We start from the raw sequence: 25,829 nt of genomic DNA on the forward strand, positions 1-25,829 counted from the left end.
TAGTTAGCATCAATTTTCTTGGCATGCATCTCTTTACTTGATACAGGTATTTCTCACAGTAAATTAGGACAACCAGTCCTAGAAGCATGTTCAGAGCTGTTTGGTTGAAATTTTCCACAAAACAAGAAGCTAAGAAGCTGTTTATACGTTTGCCTTAAAAGAAGCAAACTAATTATGTCAACTGATTTATTAATACATGAAGTTCTTCGTCCAATTATTAAAAGTACAAAGGGACCAGGGAGCAATTTAAACGTCTAACAAACCTCAAAACCTTTCTTTAAAAAAAAAGAGTTAATTACGATTCTAAGCAAAGCTACTGTAGATGGGCCCCTTAGGTTTTGCTCAGGTTTAAATAAAATCATAACAATAACATTACCTCATTGGCCAGTTCCAGGAGCACTGGGGCAGCTCCATTTTTCCCCACTCCATTCAGGTACCTGGATAAGACAAAGCCAAGTGGTCATGCAGTGACAAAGAAAGGCCAGCACAGGCTTGTCAGCATCCCCTGTGTGTACACATTTCTCCTGGGCAAATGCCATGCTCAACTCCTGTTCAAGTGTACTATCATCACAGGAAAGTGCTGAAGGGAAAGGGAATAACAAAACAACTTACCTCAAAACAACCAACTAACTGAAGTGGAGGCAGCAGCAATAACCACATCAGTCTCCACTGTTTCTTCAACCTCTTTAGAAGTACAGTAAACAGAGATGGTTTCTAAAATCCTAACCACATCACTCTGTATCACAGAAGCCACCACATGGGAAGGGAGCAAGTTGATTTTCACAGCTTGAACAAAGCATCCAGGTACCCATACCACTCTCTACCTCTGTTTCACAGGATTCGCTGAGACCTTATTAATGAAAGACCGAACAGATAATGTCATCAAAACACCTCTGATAGGCAATACAAGCATCTTATCTGCCCTGGATTGCTGTAATAACCTCCGGTTAGTATCACCACTGGACTCCATTGCAAACGGCAAACACAAAGCCCTCAATCATCCCAGACATGGAAGCTGGGGTGACTTTTTAAAACCAAAATTTGAATGTGGCACTCTCCTGCTTTAAACACTTTTGAAGCCCATGCTCAATCTCAAAGTGAAACTGTAACAGTACCTAATGGGTACTGAAAGGTTCTGCATGCTTTGGTTCATTTTTTCCCTCTACTAGTGGCTGAACCTAGAGACTTAGACATGTTCAGCAAGGGTTCTACCAGTGAGCTATATCCATAGCCTTCTTTCTGCTTTTTTTTCAATTTGAGACATGGGTTTTGCTGAGTTGCCCAGGCTGGTCTTGAAATCAGGCAAGCTGTGAACCTATGATCTTCCTGCGTTAGCCGTCTGAGTAGCTGGGGCTACAGGCCTGCACTACTAGGTCTGGCCATAATCTGGTTTCTGTCTGTGCTCCTTTGCCAGTCTCAAGTTCAGTCACTGATCCCTAGTCTTACCCTTCACCTGTGTAACTCAAGATCCAGCTCCAATGCGATGTTCTTCAATCTACCATCCACAAGTCAAACTGCCCTTCATATGCAACTGAGAAGCAGCAGCCTATATGTCTCTCTACCACAGAATGCTGTATTCGCCTAGCTACAGAAGTTCTCCTTATCTGTGTTTCAAAGCACTCAAGGGATGCCAGAACTGATGAATGGTACTGAAACCTATATACATGATGCTTTCCTATGCATACATATACCTATCATAAAGAGTTGTTTGTAAACCAGGTAGAGTAAGAGATTAATAATAACAGAATACTATTCTATAATAGTTATATAAATGTGATCTCTCTCCCTGAACTGTATTCAACCTTCTTATGATGATGATGTGAGATGACATAAGGCATATGTAATGAGAGAGTGATATTATGTCTAGCACAATTCATAGCTTACAATAGGTGATTATATAGTAGGCAAACATATACTTTTTCTTTATTAAATGAGTGACCAGCTTTTAAAGCCACATTATGCACCATGTATGAACTTTTCTTTAAAATGTCATATTTGATTTATATTAATAATTATATTAATAAAGTCATTTGTTTGATTTTTAAAAAGTCAGTCAACGAGGGAGGGTGTTTAAGAGCCAGAAACAGGTGCTGTATTTCTTTTTTTTAACTACAATTTTTATATTACATATTATAATGTAAGATGTATAACTTTCCTATAAGCAAGGTGGGGTAAGAGCCAATTATTTAAGATAGGGAGAGCCTAAGGACTATGAGAACATCAGAATAATTCTAAGAAATCTGTTTTCCACATATTGAAATCCTTCTTAACTATTGGGAGGACTAACTAGGAAATAAGGACTTCGGAAACACAGATGAAAAAAAGTAAGTGTGTCTAAGGAATAGCTCCAGAAGTGAAGGAAAAAAAGAGAAACAAACCAACCCCAAACATGGCAAATGTGTTTTAAAGAACACAGCCCCTGGGATTTGGGAAGCTGAGAACTTCAGCATATTCAGATTTCCATTGCACTCGCAAGTCTGCTTTAGGAAAAAAGCAATCAATCTATGTGGTCAAACCACACCAAGCAACTGTAAGTTCATCACTAACAAAAGTGCACGTTTACCCAGAGCTCCAGTTCTGGGTCGGGGCATTTAATACCATGCTGATACTTGGATATCTTTAGTACTTTGATACTAAGCATTAATGTAGCCCTTGGATATTTTTGAGGATCTGAAGAAGCAACAGGGAATAAAATACCCCTTGGTCCACCATCACAGAAATAAAATAGTCTTGAGACAGCAATAAAAAGAATGTGATATATGTTATAATAAAATTTTAAATTAGCTAAGTTGGTCAGGGAACGTGCCTCTAAGGAAGGGGCACTTGAGTAGTTTTGTTTAAATTGAAAGGAGTAAGCCAGAGTGGTTGGGGGTGGGGCGAGGGAAAGCACCAGACTACTTCTCATACTAGGGAACTGTTGTTTTGAGTCAAAATCACATGGTTTCATATACAAGATCCATCACCACTAACTGGTAATGCACAGGGGAAACTTCATCAGGCTTAAAGACTAACAACAGACAGTCAAACAATAATACCATCTACATAGTCTACATACACTTAGTTACGGTGGAAACTCCTAGTTCTGTGGGCTCCTCAGTAGGTCATATAAAGAAATCAATCACAGGGCACTGATGAAATCTACCCAGGCCAGCACAGTGACATAAACTTGAAACCCAGTACTCAGGGGAGGGGGAACACAGAGACAGAAGGATCACCAGAACTCATTGGCAAGCTAGTAGCTGAATCAATGAGCTCCAGATTCACTAAGGGACCGTATCCCAAAATAAGTAATAAATAAATAAATAATAAATAAATAAATAAATAAATAAAAATAGGTGGAGAGCTCAATGAGGCCCTGGGTTCAATACCTAGTATAAAACACACACACGCATGCATGCACGCACACAAAGAGAGAGGGGAGAGAGAGAGAGAGAAGACAGTTGTTTAATTTTCACTGCTTTCATAACTCTAGTGATGAAACTTCAAAAATTTACCCAACTTATCATGGCAAGCTTGTATCTAAATAATATCTCTATTGACATTACCTCTAAAATGTTCTCTAGACCCCACCTCCATCAGCATTGCCACCAAAGTCTCTTTCATTTGGGCTGGGGTAAGAGCTGGCTTGATAGGCTTCCCTGCTTCCATGTGCTCACTGGTCAACACCCTGCCATACTCCAAGGAACTACCTTCCCAAGTCACAAATGATTATTCTTGGACTGTGGCTAAGAGCACTAGTTGCTCTTGCATAGGACCTGGGTTCAATTTCCAGCACCTACATGACAGCTAAATATCATCCTTAACTCCAGTTCCAGGGGATCTGACACCCTCTTCTGATCTCTGGGGCATTGCATGACATGGGTGCACTTACATACATGCAGGCAATACACTCATAAACATAAACTAAAATAAATAAAATACATGAAATATTTAAAAAATGATCACTCCTGGCTGAAAATGTATCACTGGGTTCATATTACTCTTTTTTTTTTTTTTTTTTTTTTTTTTTTTTTTTTAAGTTTCCCAAGTGCTGGGACTACAGGCATGCACCAGCACACCCGGCTCATATTACTCATTTTTTAAAATCACAGTCCTTTGAACTCTTCAGTAATGGTCTCTTCAGTAATGGTGTTTCCAGACTTTCTTGCCATTACCCAAAGATCCTCACTCTGCCAGTTTCCCCTGGGTTTGGAATGCTCTCCCCTCCCAACGAACTGGTAAGGGCCACTCCCATTCCTAAACTGTACATGTTCACCATTGTTCCAGACACTCCACATGGAAAACTGACAGAACTGAACTGTACTCTCTAGACACACCTCTGTTAATGTTTCTCTTACTGTACTTGACATACAGCCATTTTCTCACTATATAGAACAGTTGAAGGTAGGTACTATGCCTTGTTGTATGTGTACAGTCAATTACCAGCAGGACAGTTATGCACAACAAACAATGCTAACTGAACAAGAAATTGAGTGTGTTAGTTTCGTGCTGCTGTGACAAGTACTCAAGTAAATAAAACAACTTAGAGGAGGGAAGATTTATTTTGGCTCCTAGTTTCAGAGCGTGGCTGTCTGGCTCTGTTGCTTTTAGCAGAAGAGCATTGTGGGGATAGAGGCAGCTCACCTTGTGTCAGCCAAGAAACAGACAGAGAAGAAGGGGTTAAGGCAAGGTGTGGCCTTCAAAGATTCAGCCCCAGGAACTACAGAATGGTGTGGCCCACGAGCAGGAAGTCCTCCTTAGTTATTTTTATCTGGAAAAGACCTCCAGACAAAACAAGAAGAGTGTTTTACCATCTTCCTAGGCATCTGTCAATCTATCCAAGTTCACACTGAAATTAACTGTCACAGTGGAATCAGTGATCAGAAACAAGTTTTATCATATACTGTCAATATGAGGTTTCAACAAGTCCTTTTTCATATAAATATTTAAAACATTTTTGTTCATTGTTCTGATTCTGTAAGCTACTAAAGTTGTTTCCTCAGCCAGGAGAAGGAAAGAGCAGAAAATACAATTTTTAAACTTCGCTAATGATGGAAACTTGGAAATCTGACCACTTATGATGATTCACCTCCACTGTCAACTTGGCTGATTTTAGTGTCACCCAGAGTTGTGTGTTAGGCGCTTCCAGGGAGGCTAAACCGAGGAGGGAAGACCCAACCTGATGGAGGTGGCACTGTTCTAGGCACGGGGGTCCAGGCTGGATAAACTGAGGAAGTCGGCTGAGCAGAACTCACTGTGTACTGCTTCCTGGTTTGCCCGCATGTGTGGAGTCCCCACCTCTCCCTCCTGTGCCATGAAGTCTGCCAGGCATAGTACATTCATGAACCATGAGCCTAAATAAACCCTTCCCTTCTTAAGTTGCTTTTACCAGATATTTTGGCACAACAATGAAGAAAGTAACTAGCACACCACTATATGTGTGCACAAAAGCCTATAAGCGCCAATCTGGAAGAATCAAGATAAATATTAGCAACAACATTCCTGTTTGGAAATAAAATAGCACAGTTTGAAAGAATAGGGAACTGTTTTCAAATGAATGCAGGCTGAGGTGCTGGTGTCTTTCAAATGAACACTGAGTTGCCTGTAAATACACAGCATGCAGAATTAAGAAAATGTCCTTAACAATCCTAAAGCCTGGGAACATGCTCCTATTCTATTTGGATCCTATGAAGGCTTTCTGACCCACAAGGCTCTCCCTGTGACTTCAGACTTTTGAAGTCCCAACTGACATAACCTCAACAGTAGCAGGAATGCAGACCCAGAGATTCTCATACTGCTAGAAGGAATACAACCAATTCACGTCTACACTGAACTCTAGCAACAAATAATCAATTCTTAAATAAATGTTCACATTGATTGCACCAGTGGTTACATACCAGTAGCTACTGCAGAGTCAAATATCACAATGTTTCCCACGGTATTATTTACCTTATCAGAACAGTAATATATCATACACATTTTTCCAAGATAAAATTCAGTATTCATAATCACATATATAGTATGACCTTATCTATGTAAATTGGGTTGTCAGAAGACTGGGATGAAATTTTAACCAGTAGTTATCTCTGAGTGGCACCATTATGGACAATCATTCATTCTTTTCTATGCCATCACAAAGGTGCTTAATTTTCACAGTATTACTTTTATAAAAGAAAAAAAACTATTGTTATTAACATTTATACATTACTTAGACATTTTTTGATAAAACATAACTTGCCTTTATTCTAACTGCCTGAACCAAATAGAAACCTTTTAAAGCCAATTTACCTTAGCAAAACCCAGCACAGTTGACCTACAGATATAAAACAACAGGCTGATTGAGGCTAGTCTGTCTGAGGGGTGACAGCATGGTCCACCCCCACGCACTGACACAGAGGGAAGAGCTGGTGGATGGAGACTCTCAGGACTGCTTTCTTCTGAGTCTCCTTTATTACAGCCTCAGTTCCTGTTTTATTGTAAATGTTAATGCCTCAGAATAGCTGTGACTCTCATATTGAAATAAATGTAAAGAAACACAAATATATTTCTATATTCTAACTACTACTCACTGTTCATTGTTCAGTAACTACATTTAAAAGTTTCATTTCTGAGAACTCACGAGGCAGAGGCAGGTGAATTCAACACCAGCCTGGTCATGTTCTAGGCCAGCTAGAGCTTCAGGGAGACCTTGTCTCAAAAAAAAATAAAAAACAAAACCAAACCAAACATTTCATTTCTGACCTAAAACTATCCAGATAATACTTTTTTTTTCACATATCAATAATAACATATGTTTTGGGGGGTGTGTATTGGGGATTGAACCCAGGGTCTCACACATGCTAGGCCAGTGCTCTACCACTGAGGTACACCCCAAACCCTCTTCTACTTTGAGACAAGATCTCCTAAGTTGCCATGCTGGTTGTAAACTTGTGATCCTCCTGCCTCATCATTCTCAGTAGCTGGGATTTCAAGCCTCTGCTACTAGGCTTGGCATTTATACTTTTTAATTAAACTAAAAAATTTAAAGGCAGATGATTTTAGAAATCATTTAAATAAAAAGAATCCTTTACAATGAGGCAAATAGATGTGAGAGAGGAGCTCTATCACCTATTAGATCCCCATATTTCTAAGACAAGAGCACACTTTCCTCTGAAATGCTGTCTTTATTTTCCTTTCTACATTACAAGACTTTAAATCTGTACACAACACTATGGTTTCATATGATAGCCTGGCTATAATGTTTAGAAACGAGAATATATTTCTTTTTAGTCAGGTGTGGTGGTACAGGTCTATAATATAGCACTCAGGAGAGGTGGCTGAGACAGGCAGATCACTAAGTTTGAGATCAACCTAGTCCACATAATGAGATCCTGTCTCAAAGCAAGCAAACAAATATTTCTTAGCATGGAAAAAAACAAAGCCAACTTTCCAGTCTCTCTTTGGAGTGTCTAGATGCCAAGGCATCTGCAGGTCTTATTGGACTATATGGTTCATTCTTAATTAGATAATGTATGATTTACGCTCTGTCTGAAATTTAAATGCAGATTTCATCAAAATGGTTATGACTTTTCTCAAACTTTACAATGACCTGTTCAGAGAGTTCACACAGTATTGGGGGGGAGGGTGGCATAGCTCACATACCTTTAATACATTCAACTACTCAAAACAAAGAGTATTTTTTACCATGTGGCAGAATAAATGCTTTTTTAAAAAATGTAATTTCAATAACTTTACTACATCTCAGTTCTTTAAAATGACTTAACAGAAACCTGACATCAATGCTTTACATGTCTAAGTCATTCACAAAATTTTTGTGCATAAAAATCATCCATCTGAAAACAGTGACATCACATAAAGGTGGATCTGTCTGTCAGTCTTGACTATCATAATTTAGAAGTACATTTCAACCACTTTTCCTTTCCAATATGTCCTTGAAGTGTTTAAGAAACCAACCATTTCTAATGCCAATCATTACCATTTGTTGTCATAAATTACTGAATAGTAATTAGAATAACAGTATATATGCAGAATTAAGAAAATCAGAGCAATTTGAAAGGTTCTGTTTGTTTCAGAACAAGAGACTGGAATCTATCACAGTTCATAATAAATAAAGCTGAAATTTAAATGTACCCTGGGCACTATGGTGTTGGTTTAATATTCCAGGTTTTCTTTTGAAATATAAAGCCCTCATTAAAATATGTTAGCCGTACAAAACTATATGTCTCCAAGTCCGCATTTGATAAATGTCCTTTATAAAATATCTAAAATGCTAACCCAATATAATCTAAAATACTACAAATGAATTCAATCTTACTTTTTCAGTTTGTTGATCTAAATAAGAAATAAATGAAAATTTAAGAATTTGCGTATTTGATGGGGTGGGTGGGCAACTGGAATGACAGAAGGAAGCAGGAGGAAGGGGAAGGTTCTAAATACCATCACATTATATTGTATGAAAATCTCAAAAATTCAACAAAAATAACTTACACATATGCATGTAAGGCATGCATAAATGCATCTAGACAAGAGGGGTACTTATTAAAAGTTTCATGTAACTGACTAGGATTCAACAACAGGTAACTACATCCCATCCTGGACACACACACACACACACACACACACACACACACATTGGCGATCCATCGCCGTATTCTTTAGACATACAAAAGAAAGCACTTGAAAACTCATTCCCAAATATACTAAAAATTTTAAGTAGCAGACTTAAAACAAAACAGTAGGAACAATTAATTTAATAATCTAATTTATCTGTAATAATGATCACAATCAATAGAGGCTGTGGTACCTCTAGTGGGCAGCAGCTCATACCTTTGGTAGTAACTTTCAATCGCTTCTGGAGTGTGATGTTTGGCATGTGTTCTCTTAATATGTTTCTGAAACAAAATACAGATGTAAGTATCTATGTTGTGTCACAGATCAGTTTTAAGAACAGCAATGACATTATTTTTTGATCCCAATAGCAAGCATACAGGGCACAATGGATAGTGGCTTGGGGATTCGGGTGGTGGCAGGATTTTCGTTCTGCTGCCCTATGAAGCTATGCATTTAAATCTCTGCTGCTTGGCTGGGATATCTTCAAACTGTACCACAGTACAGTATATATGTAAAAGCCACCAGGGTCATAGTAATTGAATCTAAATAAGTTTGCTTAGGGCTGCAGAGGGCAAAGAAAAACTTGTTCCCTCTTTCAACCTTTGTATTAATTTTCCTTCAATTCAATTCCATCTAAGTCCTCTGCACTCTGGTTTTACAATCCAATTGCCATTTTTAACCAGGAAGAACATTGCTTAAAAACAACTTATTCGAAAACTACAAAAAGTAATTCCATAGAGACTTGCCACTTGACTGACACCTGTCATCTCGTGATAAATGACTCCATTTTCTGCCTCTCTTGCCTTCTGCCACTCTAGCAGTGGTCATTTATCATCATCTCTGTCAGCAATGGGAAGCAGCCCTGACAGTGCAAGTCAGCAAACATTTAGCACATGGAGCCACGCAACACAGGGAAATTATTATTGTCAGAATAATAATGGTTTAGCATAATTTATTACAGGTCCACCAAATAAGCAAAGGCTAGATGTTATTAGACAGATGGATGGGTAGGCTTGGCAGGCCTCCACTGAGACGCAGGCGGTGCTTCATGTGGAAAGGAGAACATCCTCCAACCCAATCAGAGAGCTGGCAGTTCAATTACAAAGAAATAAAGGGACATTCATCATTCAATTAGGCACCTGTCAACCCTCACAAAGGAGAAAACTTCTAACCTGGTACTCCTGGGAGAAGATGCTCAGCAGAGTAGCCTGCGATTGACTGGAACAAATAAAAGAAGGACAAAGTTAATTACTGGAGTGCACAGCAAAGAAACAAAAGAGAAGGGAGCTTCAAAGGTAGGCCTGCTGCCCTGTAATCTAACAGAACATGAAAACAAGTGTGGAAAAGTTGTTCCAGATGAACACCTCAAACAAAGGCTTCCTGCTGCTAGGTCAAGGAGAGAGAAAAAGCGAAAGGGGCAAATATAAATGGTCTCAATGAAGGAATCATATCCCTTGGATTTCTTGAAACCTTGGAAAGACTGTGTATGATAACTGCAGTATAAGATGATGTTTAAAAGGACCACAAGAAAATGAGGTTTCTTTCCTCAAACAAATGAGAGTTCATCCCCAGGAAGAGCAGGAAGGATGCACTTCACTCACTGGCAGCATTCTGAGATTCATTTTGTTAGCGATCCCAGATTCAGGGGGAAATTCTGGTCTTTACAAGAAGTAGTACAGAGACCAAGGGAACAGCCCCACTGAAAATGGCAAGCTTTGTAAGTAGAAGAAGAGGTCCACAGAGGGCCTCCCTCCCTGACTGCTGTGAGTCTTATTCCTGTAGGACGCTACAGTGCAAGATCCTTGGCAGTAAAGAAACCGGGGAAATTTTCTTCCCAAATGGGGGGTTTCCTCCTGCAGCTCTTCACTTTAGAAAGGGAATAGAATAGTTCTCTAAAATATCACCAGTCTCTACTGCTCTGCTTTACTGCCCTCAGTAGATACATCCGCCTTATTAAAGCTTCAAAGTGACTATTTCTGATAGTTCTTTTATTAAAGGGTAAAAGAGACTTCACGTTAATTTTTCACAGTATGCCAAATCTCTCTGAATAATTAATTTTTTCTATTTATGAATGAATCTCTCAAGCATATCACCAGGAATTTGGAGAGTTTGAAATGAAAACCACTCCACATTTGTCTACTCACCACCAGCGCTGGCAGCTTCTGGAAACCATCATGGATTTGGCTTCTGACCCTCTCCACCCGGCCCAAATTACATGAAGAGGTTTTAAAGAGAGTACCATAGGGCCAGCAAGGTGGCTCAGTGGGTAAAGGCACTAGCCACCAAACCCAATGAACTGAGTTAAGTCCCCTGGCCCTACATGGTATAAGGAGAGAACTGACTCCTGAAAGTTGTCCTCTTACCTCCACATGCATGTTGTCGCATGCATACACCCTCACATGTATATACATATATCCACATGTATACACATGCCAGAACAAATGTAAAAAATGTTGTTTGAATACCATTATTCAGCACTCAGGAAGTGAAGGCAGGAGGATTGCTGCAAGTTTGAGGTCTACCTAGCAAGTACCAGGCTGGCCTGGGCTATAGAGTAAGACCTTGTCTCAGATCGAAAGAGGGAGTTAAAAGGGGCATGGGAGGGAGGGAGAGCAAGAGGGAGACAGAGACAGACAGACAGGAAGGAAGGAGGGAGGGAGGGAAGGGGAGAGAAGAAAGGAAGAAGGGAAAGGCAGGGGGGGAAACCCATTGATCTTTACTAAGGAAAGCTGATCTATAATTAAAGAACTACCCCAGTAAGTCAAAGAGCACTGAGAAATGACTGGAGGCAACTACAAATTCGGCACTCGATTTTCTTCAATTTCCTTTGAAAATCAGAAAGTACCTTTGAAAAACCTAATTCCAAATATAAAATCTTCCTATCATGCCTGGCTTGCCTGAACTTGACCTACAAATCCAACACCCTGGTAGGGTTACTAATACAGACTTCTGATAAATATGACCAAATGAAGGTCCAATCAGTATAAACTACATAAGAAACTAAAATGTTTGGTATTTATGTATGACGAAGAGACCCTCATCATTGTACAGACCATTGACAGTACAGAGAATGAACGTCTGTCTCAGGGTTTCTAACAGTATGACATAGCGTTGGTTGGAAACACAAGGAAGCTAAGCTGAATGAATGCACATGCCTGCCTTTGCAGGTACCCATAACAGAAAGACAGGAGACAGCTGGAGAAGTTAGTTCAAGAATGGACATGTCCAAGTGAGTTTGGTCAGGAGTGGGGAGCACTGTATAAATCAAGGATAACGTGTTTAGCCAGAGAATGTCTTGGAATTACTTCAAGTTCAGTTCAGCTAAAACCATGGACAGAGATTCATGAAGCAAGCAAGTTTCTCTGTGAAACCACAGTTAGAGAGAAATGTCATGCACACAGTGAGTAAAAAATAGCTGGAGCCCCAAACAGGGCACAGCTCATATTATACCAACAAGAAGGACTAGCTTCCAAACTGTTTTGATTTCGTTCAACTACAGGAGGCTTCAGAGAACTAAGTGACCTCTGCTAGAGAGTTTTCAGGCTGATTGTCCCTGTGGTGCTGACCTAAAACAAGATCTGAACAAGGATTAAAAAGCAGGAAAGTAGCTTTGGTGTAACCAAGTACTTGCACTTTCTTCCAGTGTGCTAATGCTGAGAAGGGGTACCACAGGGAGTCTCAGTAGGTGGGGAGGGGAAAAGAGTCACACTATCTCAAAGCTATGGCACCAAAGACTGTAGGCCAGTCACTATGGTAGCAGGAGATGGACTTGCAGGCAGTGAATCAATTCACTGGATAGACCAGAATAGAACAATAGTTTATTGAGTACACTGCAGGAGGGCTACAGACAGGGCAATGACTAGAGTATTGCCTCCAGCAAAGGGCGATGGGCTGTGAAGTCTCCACCTGGGAGAGGTACTGTTATGGTTAGTTTCTTTGTGTGCAGTTGCCTGCATGTGGTCCATACTATGAGAAGCACACAGCCCAGACTGGCCAGTGTACAGGTCTGGGAGGTTAACTCATTACCCGCATCCACCATACTAATATCCTTATTTTTAAGGATAGAGATATGCAGGAAGAAATTTAGTAAAAACATACATTAAACATTTAGATAAGCTGGGGGGGGGAAATCCATATTGAATTCCAGAACTGAAATTTCTTTTAAAAAAAAAAAGACACTTTAATTTTATGTGTATGAGTGTTTTGCCTCTGTGATGTAAGTGTACTTACATGTGTGTACTGCCCGCAGAGGTGAGAACAGGGTATCAGATCCCTTTGGAACTAGTTGCAGACAGTTGTGAGCTGCCATGTGGATGCTTGGAACCAAACCCAGGTCCTCTGCATGAGCACCCAGTGCTGTTAACTGCTGAGCCATCTCTCCAGCCTTAGAACCTAAATTCTGTTTGTCTGTCTGTCTGTTTGTTTGTTTGTTTTGAGGCAGGGTCTCTCTGTAGCCCAGCTAGCCTGGAACTCCCTATGTAGTCCAGGCTGACCTAGATCTCACAGAGATCCACCCACCTGCCTCTGCCTCCCAAGGGCTGGAACTAAAGGTATGTGTCACCATGCCTGGCTCCTAAATTCTTAATTCCTATGGTAATTCTGCTTTCCTAACAGTTCCCAGAAATAGGTTCTGCAAGTTATATATACTAATTGCCCTGCTCAAGCATTTAGATGAAGCACATTCCAAACAACCCTGAAGGAAGAACATGTTATCTTTTTGATAGAAAACTGAAACCACAGGAGGTCAAGTGTTTCAACCAAATTAAATAGACTTAAATAGTATTCTCTTCTTTAAAAATCAAATTGCAATCTTCTTAATTAACTGCATAAAATACAACTTTATTTCTGTGTTGAAAGATAAAGGAACTTTCTGAAGGAAATGGTCAAGGATAAAATGAGTGTTAGGCATTTTCCATTATTCTCCTCATAGCCAAGGTATATTCTGGCTGCAGTTAATGACTCGGGTATTTGTACCTGACTATATGCATTTTTTTGACTCACGTATTATTTTCATTTGTTTCTCACAAGAATAAATGAGGAAAGCCTTTTCTAAGTTGTTAATCTTATAAACCAATATTTAATGAAGAGTTTCCAGCTTTAAAGAGCATATTCAGTATAAATCCACACATCCACTGTCAGCATTTACTATAGTCTACAGCCTGCCTGTGTTTGTGTGTGTGTGTCTGTCTGTCTGTCTGTCAGATGAATACAAATTTGTGTGCATGTTTACACAAATGAGATATCTAAAAATTGTGAGTGGTTAAACAGACTTTTTAAAAATATACTTTCATCATTAAGGACACATTTATCAATGCTACCAGAATTACTCTTTCAAAACTATTGTGAATAAAAAAAATTAAAAATCTGCCATGGAATAAATGTACAGTACATAAATTAGTATTTTTTAAAAAAAAAGATGAAACAAAATCATGTCACCACTTAGTCCAACAAACAGCACATCATCAGAACCCTGAGAGGCACCCTCGCCAATCACCATGATTCTTCCTGTAGAGTTTAGCACAACAAATAAGTGTTCTAGAGAACAGCTTTGCCTGTTGGCAGACATTACAAGGTGTCATATTTAGTATGCACTCTTTCGTACCTGGTCTCAACCCACACATTTATGAGAGGCATCCACACTGACATAGGTGTACTCACCCGCTTTCATTGCTGTAGTACGGTTTGCTGTATACAGCATATCAGTGCTGTAAATTTAATGCTGTCTCTTTGTGTGCATTTACTATACTTCTAATGCATGTAAACATAAGAGCAGAATCCAGGACTGCCTGATGTGCAGATCTTTAGCTTTAATGGACATCATCAAGTAATTTTTCAAGCAGCTGCAGCAACTTATAACACCTAGCAACACTGCAGCAGTTGTACACTCTCATCACAGCTCTGGTCCACAGTTCACCATTTGTCTTTTCATTTCTGGTGGCAACTTCTGAAGTCATTTTGATGACGTCTGACTCACTAATTCTGTCCTTCTGTTTTACTAACTTTCTGTCTTGTATTTATCTGCTCACACACATGTGCTTTCTTTGAGAAAATGATTAATAGTGGTGACTTTTATATCTATGATTTATCTCTAATTAATATTGTGTGTCAAGACAGGAGTCAAGGTTTGCTTATATTCTTTTCCTATGAATAACACAATTGACCACACAACATTTGCCCCCAAAGTTATAGCAGTGCCTCAGAAGAAAGCGAATAAGTGAGAGTGTGTGTTGAGACTTTCTAGTATGTTCCACTCACCAACATGGTTTTCTGTACCTCCATAAACCACTGTTTTGCTTAACTGTGTAAATACTGGTACATCCAGGTTTAACTGTCTTATCTACTAAATGCTGTTTTAACTGCTTCAAGTACTACTCTCCTTCCTTGAGTTTTCTTTGACTTGTTGCTTACTCAGTATGTTTCCTCTTGCAACTTACAAGTTAGACATTTTTATTATTCTTATTATTTTAGACAGCCAGATGCATCCCCAAATTATTGAAAGTTGCTATTAATTGCTGATTATGTGTGCCTGGAATATACAAAAATCTTATGACACAATGTATAATTTCCTGATTATAAGAGGTTGTCTTACATTTACATATATCTTCAATCTCACAAGACATTTTTATTGTTTTATCACAGTCTCTGCTCCTTCAGATGTAGCCCCAGAGGTACCATTTCATCACTCTTCAATCCTTCCTTCCCCATTCTTCAATTTGTAATCATCTTCTTTTACTAACTCTTATAAACTCACATCTACTGTTGATATTAAGTAATAGTCAAATTCTGGCTTTTAAAAATTATAATGTGTCTTGTTCCTTCACTTATTTTTAAGTCTTTCTGTTATCTCTGGTTTTCAGGGGGCTTAACTAGAAAATTCTGCTTAGGATTTGTTGGACTTAAATATGTGGCTGAGTATCTTTCATTGTTTTGAAAATGTGCTCAACCATGATTTCTTCAAACTTAACTTCTGCTCCTCCCGAGACTCCCAGTGGCTGTGGGCCTTCCCTCTTCTCTCATTCTTTCTTCCCTTCAGCCCCATCTTCTCATCTTCTCTCTTACTCCCTCTTCACATGTTCCTCCTTTTGTTATTCTGTGCTACATTCTAGTTAGTTTCATGTCTGCTATCTTCCAGTGCAGAAAATCTCTCTTCACTGATGTCTAATTTACTGATAAATTCCTCCAGTGAGAAATCCACGTATTTTTCAGTTCTAAGTTGCCTATGTGACTCCTTTTCACATAAGTTTCAGGTAGAATGGTTCATTCTTGCTTCAACTCCTTGAACACAGGAGGATTCTAAAAATATCTTTGTAATAGTGGAAAACTATTTGAAAAACTGCCTATTAAAAATGTAAAGACTAGAATGAGGTTATTTTTCTCCAGAGAGGCATTAACTTTGGTACCAATCAGGTAAAATTGAAAGTATTCCTTAGAGTTCATTGGATTTAGTTTATACTTACTCTTAAGATGACATGTGTTTATGTTTCCATCCCAAAGACATTTTGAGTTGGACCTGACTTCTAAGGTTTGTTCTCTGGTCTGAAAATGTTGTCAAAAAGTACTGCTCAGGGCCTGACAACATCTGATTAAAGAGTAAATTAATTAGAATTTAATAATTTAAAGAGTAGGCCTCCCTAAATCTTATCTTCAAAATTAAGTAACTTATAGAAAATACGAAGTAACAATGAAAATGTGCAAAATGGAGCAGTAACAATGGTAAAATCAAAGCTTAGGAGAAAGCTATACTGCTGCTTGGACACAAGAAGAAAAGAGAAAGGGATGGAGCTTCCTGTACAAAGTTCTAGCACATCTGCTACAATCCGGCACGTTTGCACCGTCTTCTACAGAGCAGGGAATAATTATTTTCAGATAAGTTAGAATATACACTTGGGACTATTTCACCAATTCAGAAAAGCACAAAATGGGGAGCTTATACTAGCAGATATGAACAAATCTTAAAAATACAATATTTATCAAGAAAAGCATATTACAGAGTGGTATCTATATTGGCATGAATTATACAAAACATAAAACTGCAAAATATGGTTATTTTTCACATACACAGATGTGGTAGAAGAATGAGACCAGCAACACTCAGCTCAGCAGTGGCCACCTCCATTGGTGAAGGAGCGGGGAAGGATGGTAGAGGTCGGGTGTTTCATTAAGAGTCCACTAATGAACTAAAACCATACAAATCTGCCCGGGAAAAGCAATGTATAAGTGTTAGAGTGCTTCATTTCTGTGAAAGGAAGAAGCATGGAAACACAAACAGGGAGATCCAAGAGCTGATTATAGTATCCCCACTGGTTTGTCTCTTGAGCTGTATTTCATAATGAAGCTAAACAGGTTAGCACACAGGAAAGTACTGAGGAGATGCCAAAGATATTGGTCTCTCAGATTCTCTTCTGCTCTAAGTCTGCCCTTTTTCTAAATATCTGGCTTTAATCACAGTCTTGGTATCTATACTTCTTACCTTTCTAATTAAATTTAAGTATTAACTTTTTAGAAAAATCCATAACATAAATCAGATATGCAACAGGAAGCCTGAGCAATAGAGTCGTAATTTCAACAGTAAGCCAGACTTCTGGTCATTTTTCTCCTAAATAATCTGATAACTTAACAAATTATATAAATAATAAACTCATAAGAAATGTTTACAGGTCATCTTTTTAAATTTCAGCTTTTCTTCCTGCAATGATATGTTTCTTTAATAAATCAGATTCAACTATACCATGAGAGCTTTAAATTAAGCTTATAATAATTTCATTATGACAGAAAAAGCTAACAGAGGTGAGACCTGATAAAGCCCTGTATGTGAAGATATTCATGCTATTTGTGTTACTGCTTAAAATTCAACTTTCTTCTAGTTCTTTCTCTCCTCTGTCTATTTTGCATTTTCTTCAGGTATGTTTTTATCTTCCTATACCACAACCTTTCAATCATCCGTCTTCGTTTTTTTGAGTGTTGGGATTACAGGATGTTCCATGATGTCTAGCTGCTTATCATTTCTTTTCCATCACTACATCTTTGGCCACACAGACCTTTGATTCCATAAATCCTATTAAGCCTCTACCTCACAGCAATCAGACTTCTGCCCTACCCCTCAAAACAAGCCAAATTCATAGACTTCTAAACCACTCAATCCCCAAACCATGTGTTTATTTACTTTTTTTAAATTTAAGAGAAATTTTATTGATTCAAGAATTTTCCTCCCCATCTCCACCCTTACTCTACCAGCCCTCACCTCCCCCCACCTCCACTACATGTCTTCTAGTAGCAAATGAAAAACCTCACCCATCTTACATAACCCATCTGAGCTGGGTGCTGGAGAAATCATATCTCATTAGAGTGTCACGATCTATAATTCTTAAAGAGTTGTACCAAAATAAGGGCCAACTCCCTTTCCTTTCACGTGGTGTTGGGTCAGAACACACCCAGGTTTCTTGGAATGGGATTTTTGCTCTTAATTTCTGTTTCTCTTATGCACTACTTAGAAATGACAAGTAGGGGTTTCTCTTTTTCTAGGCAGTCAGAAACACTTGGTTTTCTTTAACAAAGACAGTTGTTCACAGCCCTTGTGTGCAGGTTACACTTTGGCTGTTTTGGGGCCTCACTCAGCACAATGACCCCACTGTGGATGAAGGCATTCTCCAACAGTCTGATTCCTATAGGATTTTACTGTGGGTAAAAGCAGAAATTCAGTCCTCACAGCAGGCAGCACTTAGCTAACAGGCCTCCAATCCCCGATTCTCTGAGTGGCAATTGGGAGGTTTCACAGCTTCACACAACTTGACACCAGTGTCCTCTGGTTTATTTGCTGAAATCTGTAGACTTCGCAGATGCCTAATGTTGGTGAGGACCAGGTCTTGACAACCACTGGGTGATGACTGTGGTTGGCCAACCAGACATGCTACTGGGGTGTGAGGGTGGTCAGGCCAGTGCAGCTCCATTATCTTGGCTCCCCCATTATTTTCCTTCTTATTTGTCAAGTTCTGAGTTCAGAATTTTGGTATCAATATAAAAGCATCAATAGTTTTAATAAGATGAAGAAGCCTGGAATCATGGTGTGCTGGATAGTTTTGGTTGTCAACTTGACACACCTGGGTAGAGAGGGCTGCAAATGGGGAACTGCCTCCTTTGAACTGGCCTGTGGCCATGTCTGTGAGGCATTTTCCTAATTGTTGAGTGATGTGGGAGGGCCCAGCACACTGTGGGCAGTGCCACCTTTGGGCAGGTAGTCCTATATTGTATAACAAAGCAGGTTAACCCAGGCCAGGGGACCAAGCCAGTAAGCAGCATTCCTTCATGGCCTGTGCTCCAGCTCCTGCCTCCAGGTTCCTGCCCTGAGTTCCTACCTTGGGCTACCTCAGTGATGAACTGCGACCTAGGAAATGTAAGCCAAAATAAACCCTTTGCTCCCCAAGTTGGTATGAGTTAGAATGTTTTGTCACAGCAATAGAAAAGCTAACAAAGACACATGGTTTAAGTCCTTGTGCTGTGAGTGGTCACAGCCACCAATGTTCTGAATATACCACCACCATCTTGGCTCTCCAATTGTTTTCTTTCTTACTTGCCAAGTCCTAAGTTTAGTATTTTGAGATCAAAATAGAATCATCTATGGCCAGGTAAATATTCATCTTGTTTGATAAAGGTCCTTACATGGTCCATCACATGCATTCAGTCTTTTGGGAGCCTGCGCGTCCAGGCACTGCACATCCAGGCCCCTGGAGGTTGGCTGCCTCATTCCTCTGTCACTGTCTCTTATTTCGTGTTTACTTACTCGAATAGTTGCAACCTGAACACCTACGAAAACAGCTGTCAAAGGAAACAGTCATTTTGGTTTATGGTTTCTGAGGCTTTAGTCCTTGGTTGCTCAGCCCCCATCCTTAGGCAGAGCGTGAAGGCAGCAGGATCATGGGCAAGAAGGTGTATCCACCCCCTAGAGGATAGGAACAAGAAAGAAAAAGGGAGGGGGATCAGATAGAACCTTCAAGGAGACATCCCTACTGACCTGCTTCCCGAATTAGTTCCCACCTTCTAAAGTTTCCAGCACCTTCCAAAATAACCACCAGCTGGGAATCAAGTGCTCAATAAAATGAGCTCAGATGAATGAAGGATGAATGAATGAAGGCGATGTTTCATTTTCAAGTTTTAATACCACACTTCTGCTACCTGAACTCTGCAACATTTGTTCCTTCATTCATCTGTTCTTTAAAAAGTCCTTCCTTCTCTGGATTCCTGGGAAAACTTTCCTCTTATCTTCCTTTCGCAAGTTTTCTCTTATTTTTCTTTGACTGACTGTTGGCTCTCTTTCCTGGAAATTTCCAGAGTTCTTTCTCTTCAGCTTCTTTCTCTTTTCATCCTGCATGCTAACCTGAGTAACCCTGACCAGGCTGTGCTACCAACAACTACTCCCATAGTTCCCAAATACATAAACATACATGAAACATATAGAGGGGGTTGGGGGATCCTGTTCTTAATTATAGTTATTAATAGGAACATTTGGCCACAAATCACTTTAATCAAATTGAGCACCACCCTCCTTTCCCACAAACACACTTTCATATCCCACCTCCCTTAAAACAATTCTTCCATAAATAGAGAGACATGAGCTAGAATCTCCTGGGTAATTCTAGATGTTTGCCTCTCTCTCAGGCCTAAGACATCTTACCACTCATCAAGTCTTATTGAGTCTACCATCAAAAATGCTCATTTCAGGGTTGGAGAGATGGCTCAGAGTCAAAAGCACTTGCTGCTCTTACAGAGACCCAGAACCCACGTCAGGTAGCCCACAACTGCCTTTAGCTCCACTCCAGCTCTAGGAGGATGGGACACCTCTGGACTCTCTGCAGGCCATGGCACTCATGTTCACACAACAGACACACATAGACACAAATGTACACATAATTTTAAGAATAAAATCTTTAAAAGGCTCATTTCACATCTAACCCACTCCTCTACAGCACCGAATAGCCTCCTGGTTCACTTCCCTATCACCCTGAATCTACACCTTCTACTGTAATCTCCAGCACATCAGTGATGTTTCTCAGGTTCAGGTTATTCTCTCACCTTAAAAAAACACACGTTGTTGTCTGTTGCCTACAGACTGATGCTCAAACTTATCAGTCAGCCACTTCCTCCACCTGGCGTTGGGTTTCTTCTCTCTAACCTCTCACAGTTCTTTCCAGCTTTCATACCCCAAAGCAGCTGAGACTCTACACAGCTATAAATTACTATGCTCTTTCTGGAGTCCTGAATCATTATCCCTCTTTATTCTACTTGGAAAACTTCTAAGCTTACAGTAATAATGGGATGTGAGATACTTTTAGCTAACATGCTATCACTATTAAATCACGTTATTTCAGTAAAAATATATTTCTGGAGATTTTCAGATTAAGCTCAACCTCTTTTTCTCTTTAGAAGTGACACAAATTAAAGCTGTCAGAGACTAGATAATTTGGTCAAGGCCACATGAAGCATTATTTTACACTGGGTACAGGTAAATCAAATAAAAACTAAGTTGTGTTAGAAATGAATCTTATTGGGGTAATATTTTATCATGTCATCTTAGTAAATAGGAAAATGGAAATGTGTCATAATTTTAATAGTTCAATGATTTCAGTAATCATAATGTGAACATGCCAATGTACAAAATGAAGCCATTAACACAAATAAGAAAGTAGAATACATTAGAACTTGTATCAACAATTGTCCTTAAACCTCCAAGTTCCTATTTGTCACCTCCAAAAGAAATTCTCCCTTCTTAAGGACTCTCAGTCTTAAACAGAGCTGTCAGCTGGTGCTAGGCTGAAGGTTCTTGACTTGGGTGATAAACTGTCACAAATTCAAATAGCTATGTCAAGATTTGTAGAGCTTTATAATATGCTGAATATGACTGTAGATTTTATGGTGAAATAATTTTATGCCTTGGAAAAGTGTTTTTTTTTTATCATTCCTAGTCATTTAGTGGTTTATGGTTTTGTAAAGAAACATCTCCTTTCCCATTATATAAATCAACGGAAAAAAATGGACTTTACAGCCAACTTTGTTGTACTAGTCTATTCTATAGGAGAAAGGAACTCATACTGAAAATCATAAATATTCAAGTTATGTGAAAATATAGTCATACTGGAATGCATGAAAAAAATCCAAAGAAAGTGAACTTATACCATCTCTCCCATTCTTACTTAGTGAACATGCACAGAAGAAAAAAAGCCTAATTTTAAAATAGACAAAAAAGTTTAATAGACATTTCTCCCAAGAAGACAAAAAAATGCTTATCAGCACATTAAAAAAATACTTAACAGCATTATTAGTCATTGGGGAAGGCAAATTAAACCCAAATTAATACTAATTTACACGCACTTTGGAAAAAAAAACATAGACATTAACAAGTGTTGGCAAGGGTATAGGGAAACTGGGAACCTTATATACAGCTAGTAGGGTGGCAAAATGGTAAAGAATTTTTAGAAAACAGAGAGAAGAGTCCAGTGAGAAGGTTCAGTGGGTAAAAGTACTTGTCATGTAAGCCTGACGATCTGAGTTGATCCCCAGAACCTACAGTGGAACTAGAGAACCAACTTCTGAAAACTGACCTCTGACCGCCACACATGCGCTGTGGCACTCACATGTACATACATACATACATACACACATATATATATATATACAGCGAGAGAGAGAGAATAATTAAAACAAAATTTTAAAAATTAAACACAGAATTCCTATATGACCCAGCAAGTGCATTCCTTGGGATATGTCCAGAACTTCAAATATGTCTCTACACCAAACCCTACACACAAGTGTTTGATGCAGCACTAGCCGTAAGAGTAAGAATAGAAACAACCCAAATGCCCATCAGTTGATGAATGGGTAATGTGCTATATCCACACACTGCAATAGTCACCAGTAAAAACTGAAGCTCTGATTTATGCTATAATACTGGAAAACCTAGACAACATTATATGATTCCATTTATATGAAATGCCCAAAATAAGAAAACCCACAATAACAGAACACATATCAGTGGTTGCCAGGGCTATGTGGGGAAAGGACAGGGCTCTTAACTTTGCTAATAGGTAAGAGGTTTCTTTTTAGAATGACAAGTTCTGAAGTATGGTAGCAGTGAGGGCTACTCAACTTCATGAATATACTAAAAAACTACAGAATTGTGCAGTTTTAGAATGTGAAGTTTATAGTATATGCATATCTCATAAAAGCTTCAGTTTAAAAAAATGAGTGTTAAACCAAACATATGAAATATTTTCTTCTGTGAAAGTCCACTGTTCCCCTGGTATAAATGCACAATTTTAAATATGATCTCATAATTTGGAAAGTCATTATTTTTCCAGAGTATGTATAATTTTCCCTGATTTAGAACCATTTTTCCATTCTTAGTAGTTTCATAAATTTCTGGTAGGCGTCTCTGTGTATTCCACAAACACTTATTAAACAATAAAGAACATCAAAAGTTATATGTCAGGACCGGGGGGATCCTGCTCAGTGGTAAATCACTAGCCTTGGGAGTGAAGTCTGGGTTTGATGCCTAGCATCACAAGAAAAAAAAAAGCAGTTGTATTGTCAAGAAAGTACCAATAGGGAATATCATCTGTAGTCTTACAGTGTTTAAAATCTATCTAGAAAAAAATCACTATGTTTTGTTTTAGTTTCATGATCTGTAAATATGACTTCCTTAAAGTCTATTTTCATCTTGAAAGTCCTAAGACTTTATTGGGTTCTCCAAGGGTTAGATTTGTTACATTTCTCCTTTCAACTGGGGGGAGATGTTGTTGTTGCTGTAGTTGTTTGTTTCATTTTGTTCTGAACCAAGGTCTCTATGTAAACCAGATTGGTCTCAAACTCACATACCTTCCACCCTAGTCTTCAGACTTCTGGGATTCCAGGTGTGCAGCACCACGCCTAGCTCAAGCCTGCTTACAGTCCTAAAATTTTAACTATAGTTTATGAAAAAAACTGTGTAGGTCCTAATAATAATGACCAGTAACCATATTAAAACTGAATATTTCTATGTAGGCCTAAATGGACATTTCATTCTAGGCCAAAAACTAGAGTCATTAAAATGTTTATTAAGATTTAAGGTAATCAGGCTGCATTTGGCTCATAAGATTTTTATCATGGTGACCTAGTGTTAAGGAAAACAGAGTACATCTAATTCTTAAAATGAGTTTGGTTTTAGAAAGGCATTTGCAAAAGAAAGGTGTGCGTGCACATGTATGATGCTGCAAATCACGTGCTAGGTCAGTCCTCTATCCTTGTGCTGTACCTCCAGTCCTTCAGCTGTAATGCCAAACAAACAAAACTAAACATCAAACTACTGCTGAACTCTTATTTCTTGTGGTTGCCATGAAAAAGTAACACAAAACTTGAATGCTGAAGACAACAGAAATTTATTCTCATAATTCAGTGATAAAATCAATATCACTGGGCCAAAATTAATGTTCTAGACAAGAATCCCCATGGTCAGGTTCAGCTCCTGGTGGCTCCCAGCATTCCTTAACTTGTGGCTGCTTCATGCAAATTTCAAAAGCAACATCTTCAAATGTATCTGTTCTATCTTCACTTTGGCTTCCATGTGTGGTGGGAGACCTCTCCCTGACATGCATTTTGTATAGGATCCACCCTAATACAGGATAATCTTCTCTCATCAGCAAAGACTTCAAATATCTACTATACTTATAGGTTACATAGTTTAAAGTTTCACATGTTTAAGGTGATCATGTTTTTCAGCCTACCAGTATCTGTCTTTTGACCCCAAAGATTCACATCTTCCCCACATACAAAATATTCTTACTTCATCCCAATGTCCCACAAAGTCTCAGCTCACTACAGCATTAACTCAAGTTCAACATCTCTATAAATATCAAATCTCAAAGTCCTCAAACCTTACCAAAATCAAGTGTGATGAAAGTCTGGATATGATCCATTCTGACACACTCAGTTTTAACTTTTCAAAGTCCTTTAAAAAAAGTTTGTGCCACTTTGTATATTGCAAACTGCACAGACATCGTTTACCAGCAGAATAAATTAACAAACTGTTGTTTCCAACAAAACTGTTGTCTGCAGTAATGCCTACAGCAAGATGGATAAGCACATGGGTACAGTAAAACAGGAAGTCACACTCAAAAGGCTATATCCCACAGGATTCAATTTTTAGGACATCCTGAGGTGGGGAGGTATGTGTGTGTGTGTATGTGTGTGTGTGCACATATCTGTGTCTGTGTCTGTGTGTCTGTGTGTGTGTGTCAGAAAGCTGATCAAGAGTTCTTGGGTGCTAGAGATAGGAGGAAACAAAAGAGGCAAAAGGCACTTTTAAGCAGTGTTTTGGCTCATTTGGGCTATTATAACAAATAAAAAAACAAAACAAAAAACAAAGAAAACCAGGACTAGGAAATTTATGAAGAACTTAAATCTCTTTTTCATAATTCTGGAGACTGGGAAGTCCAAAATTGAGGTACTGAAAATTCAGTGTTTGGTGGGAGCTGTTTTGGTCCCTGAGACAGTACCTTGCACCTGCATCTTACAGATAGAACAATGCAGTGTCTTCACAGCAAATGGGAAGTGAGAGCATGAAGACACTGTCAGGAGCTGCCCCCACATCAAAAAATTCATTGTAATTTTGTGTGTGTGTGTGTGTGTGTGTGTGTGTGTGTCTGTGTGTTTGTGCGTGCACACGTATGAGTGCTGGTGCCCACAAAGTCCAGAAGAAGGCATTGAGTCCCATGGAAATGGAGTTACAGGCTGGTGTGAGCCATCCAACATGGGTGCTGGGAAACAAACTTGACCCTTCTGCTCTTAACCTCAGAGCTATCTTGTGGCCTCAAGTCCTTTAATAAGGCCCCGGCTCATCCATGAGGGCTTTGCCTCTGAACAACAGAATCTCAGTATTATGACAGTGGTACTTAAATTGCAGCATATGAATTTTAGGAGATACAGTCAGGCTGTAGCAAAGGGATAGATGTGCTTAACATTCAATTTATGGTTATTATGACATAGCAGCAATGTGCTTATCAAAACTCAGAAATTATACAAGAAGGGTAAATTTAACTGCATGAAAATTAATAAATTAATAAAAATTTTAAAATATTTGTAAGTCCTAAGACATCACCTTAACCACTGTACTGTGAACTCATGCTAGCCTGGAATACCACAAATTTATATATTATTTATATAATAAATAACATATAAGCATCATTCACTACATATAATCTTAACATGTATCTTTT

The 25,829-nt window shown here is 38.9% G+C and overlaps 1 protein-coding gene across 13 annotated transcripts in view; it reads right to left on the bottom strand.

Moving 5' to 3' along the window:
* Window positions 1-25,829, bottom strand: part of CUNH15orf41 (chromosome unknown C15orf41 homolog) — a 232,700-nt gene that overhangs the window by 166,876 nt on the left and 39,995 nt on the right. For 10 of the 13 annotated variants that reach the window (XR_003848152.1, XR_003848153.1, XM_029559770.1 and 7 more), the window contains exons 2-4: window positions 9,762-9,807; window positions 8,806-8,870; window positions 377-437 (exon numbers count right to left, since the gene is read on the bottom strand). The exons of 1 other annotated variant lie outside the window; for it this stretch is intronic. Coding sequence is in view for 7 of the 12 variants with exons in the window: in XM_008825310.3 (XP_008823532.1) it covers window positions 377-437; window positions 8,806-8,870; window positions 9,762-9,807 (172 nt within the window). In the remaining 5 variants the exon portion in view is untranslated. The remainder of the gene's footprint in view (window positions 1-376; window positions 438-8,805; window positions 8,871-9,761; window positions 9,808-25,829) is intronic. 2 more of the 13 variants (XM_017796150.2, XM_029559769.1) reach the window with 2 other exon arrangements.

The sequence above is a fragment of the Nannospalax galili genome, unplaced genomic scaffold (genome assembly GCF_000622305.1).
Source record: "Nannospalax galili isolate Female #2095 unplaced genomic scaffold, S.galili_v1.0 scaffold629, whole genome shotgun sequence".
In the NCBI taxonomy this organism is placed as follows: Eukaryota; Metazoa; Chordata; class Mammalia; order Rodentia; family Spalacidae; genus Nannospalax; species Nannospalax galili.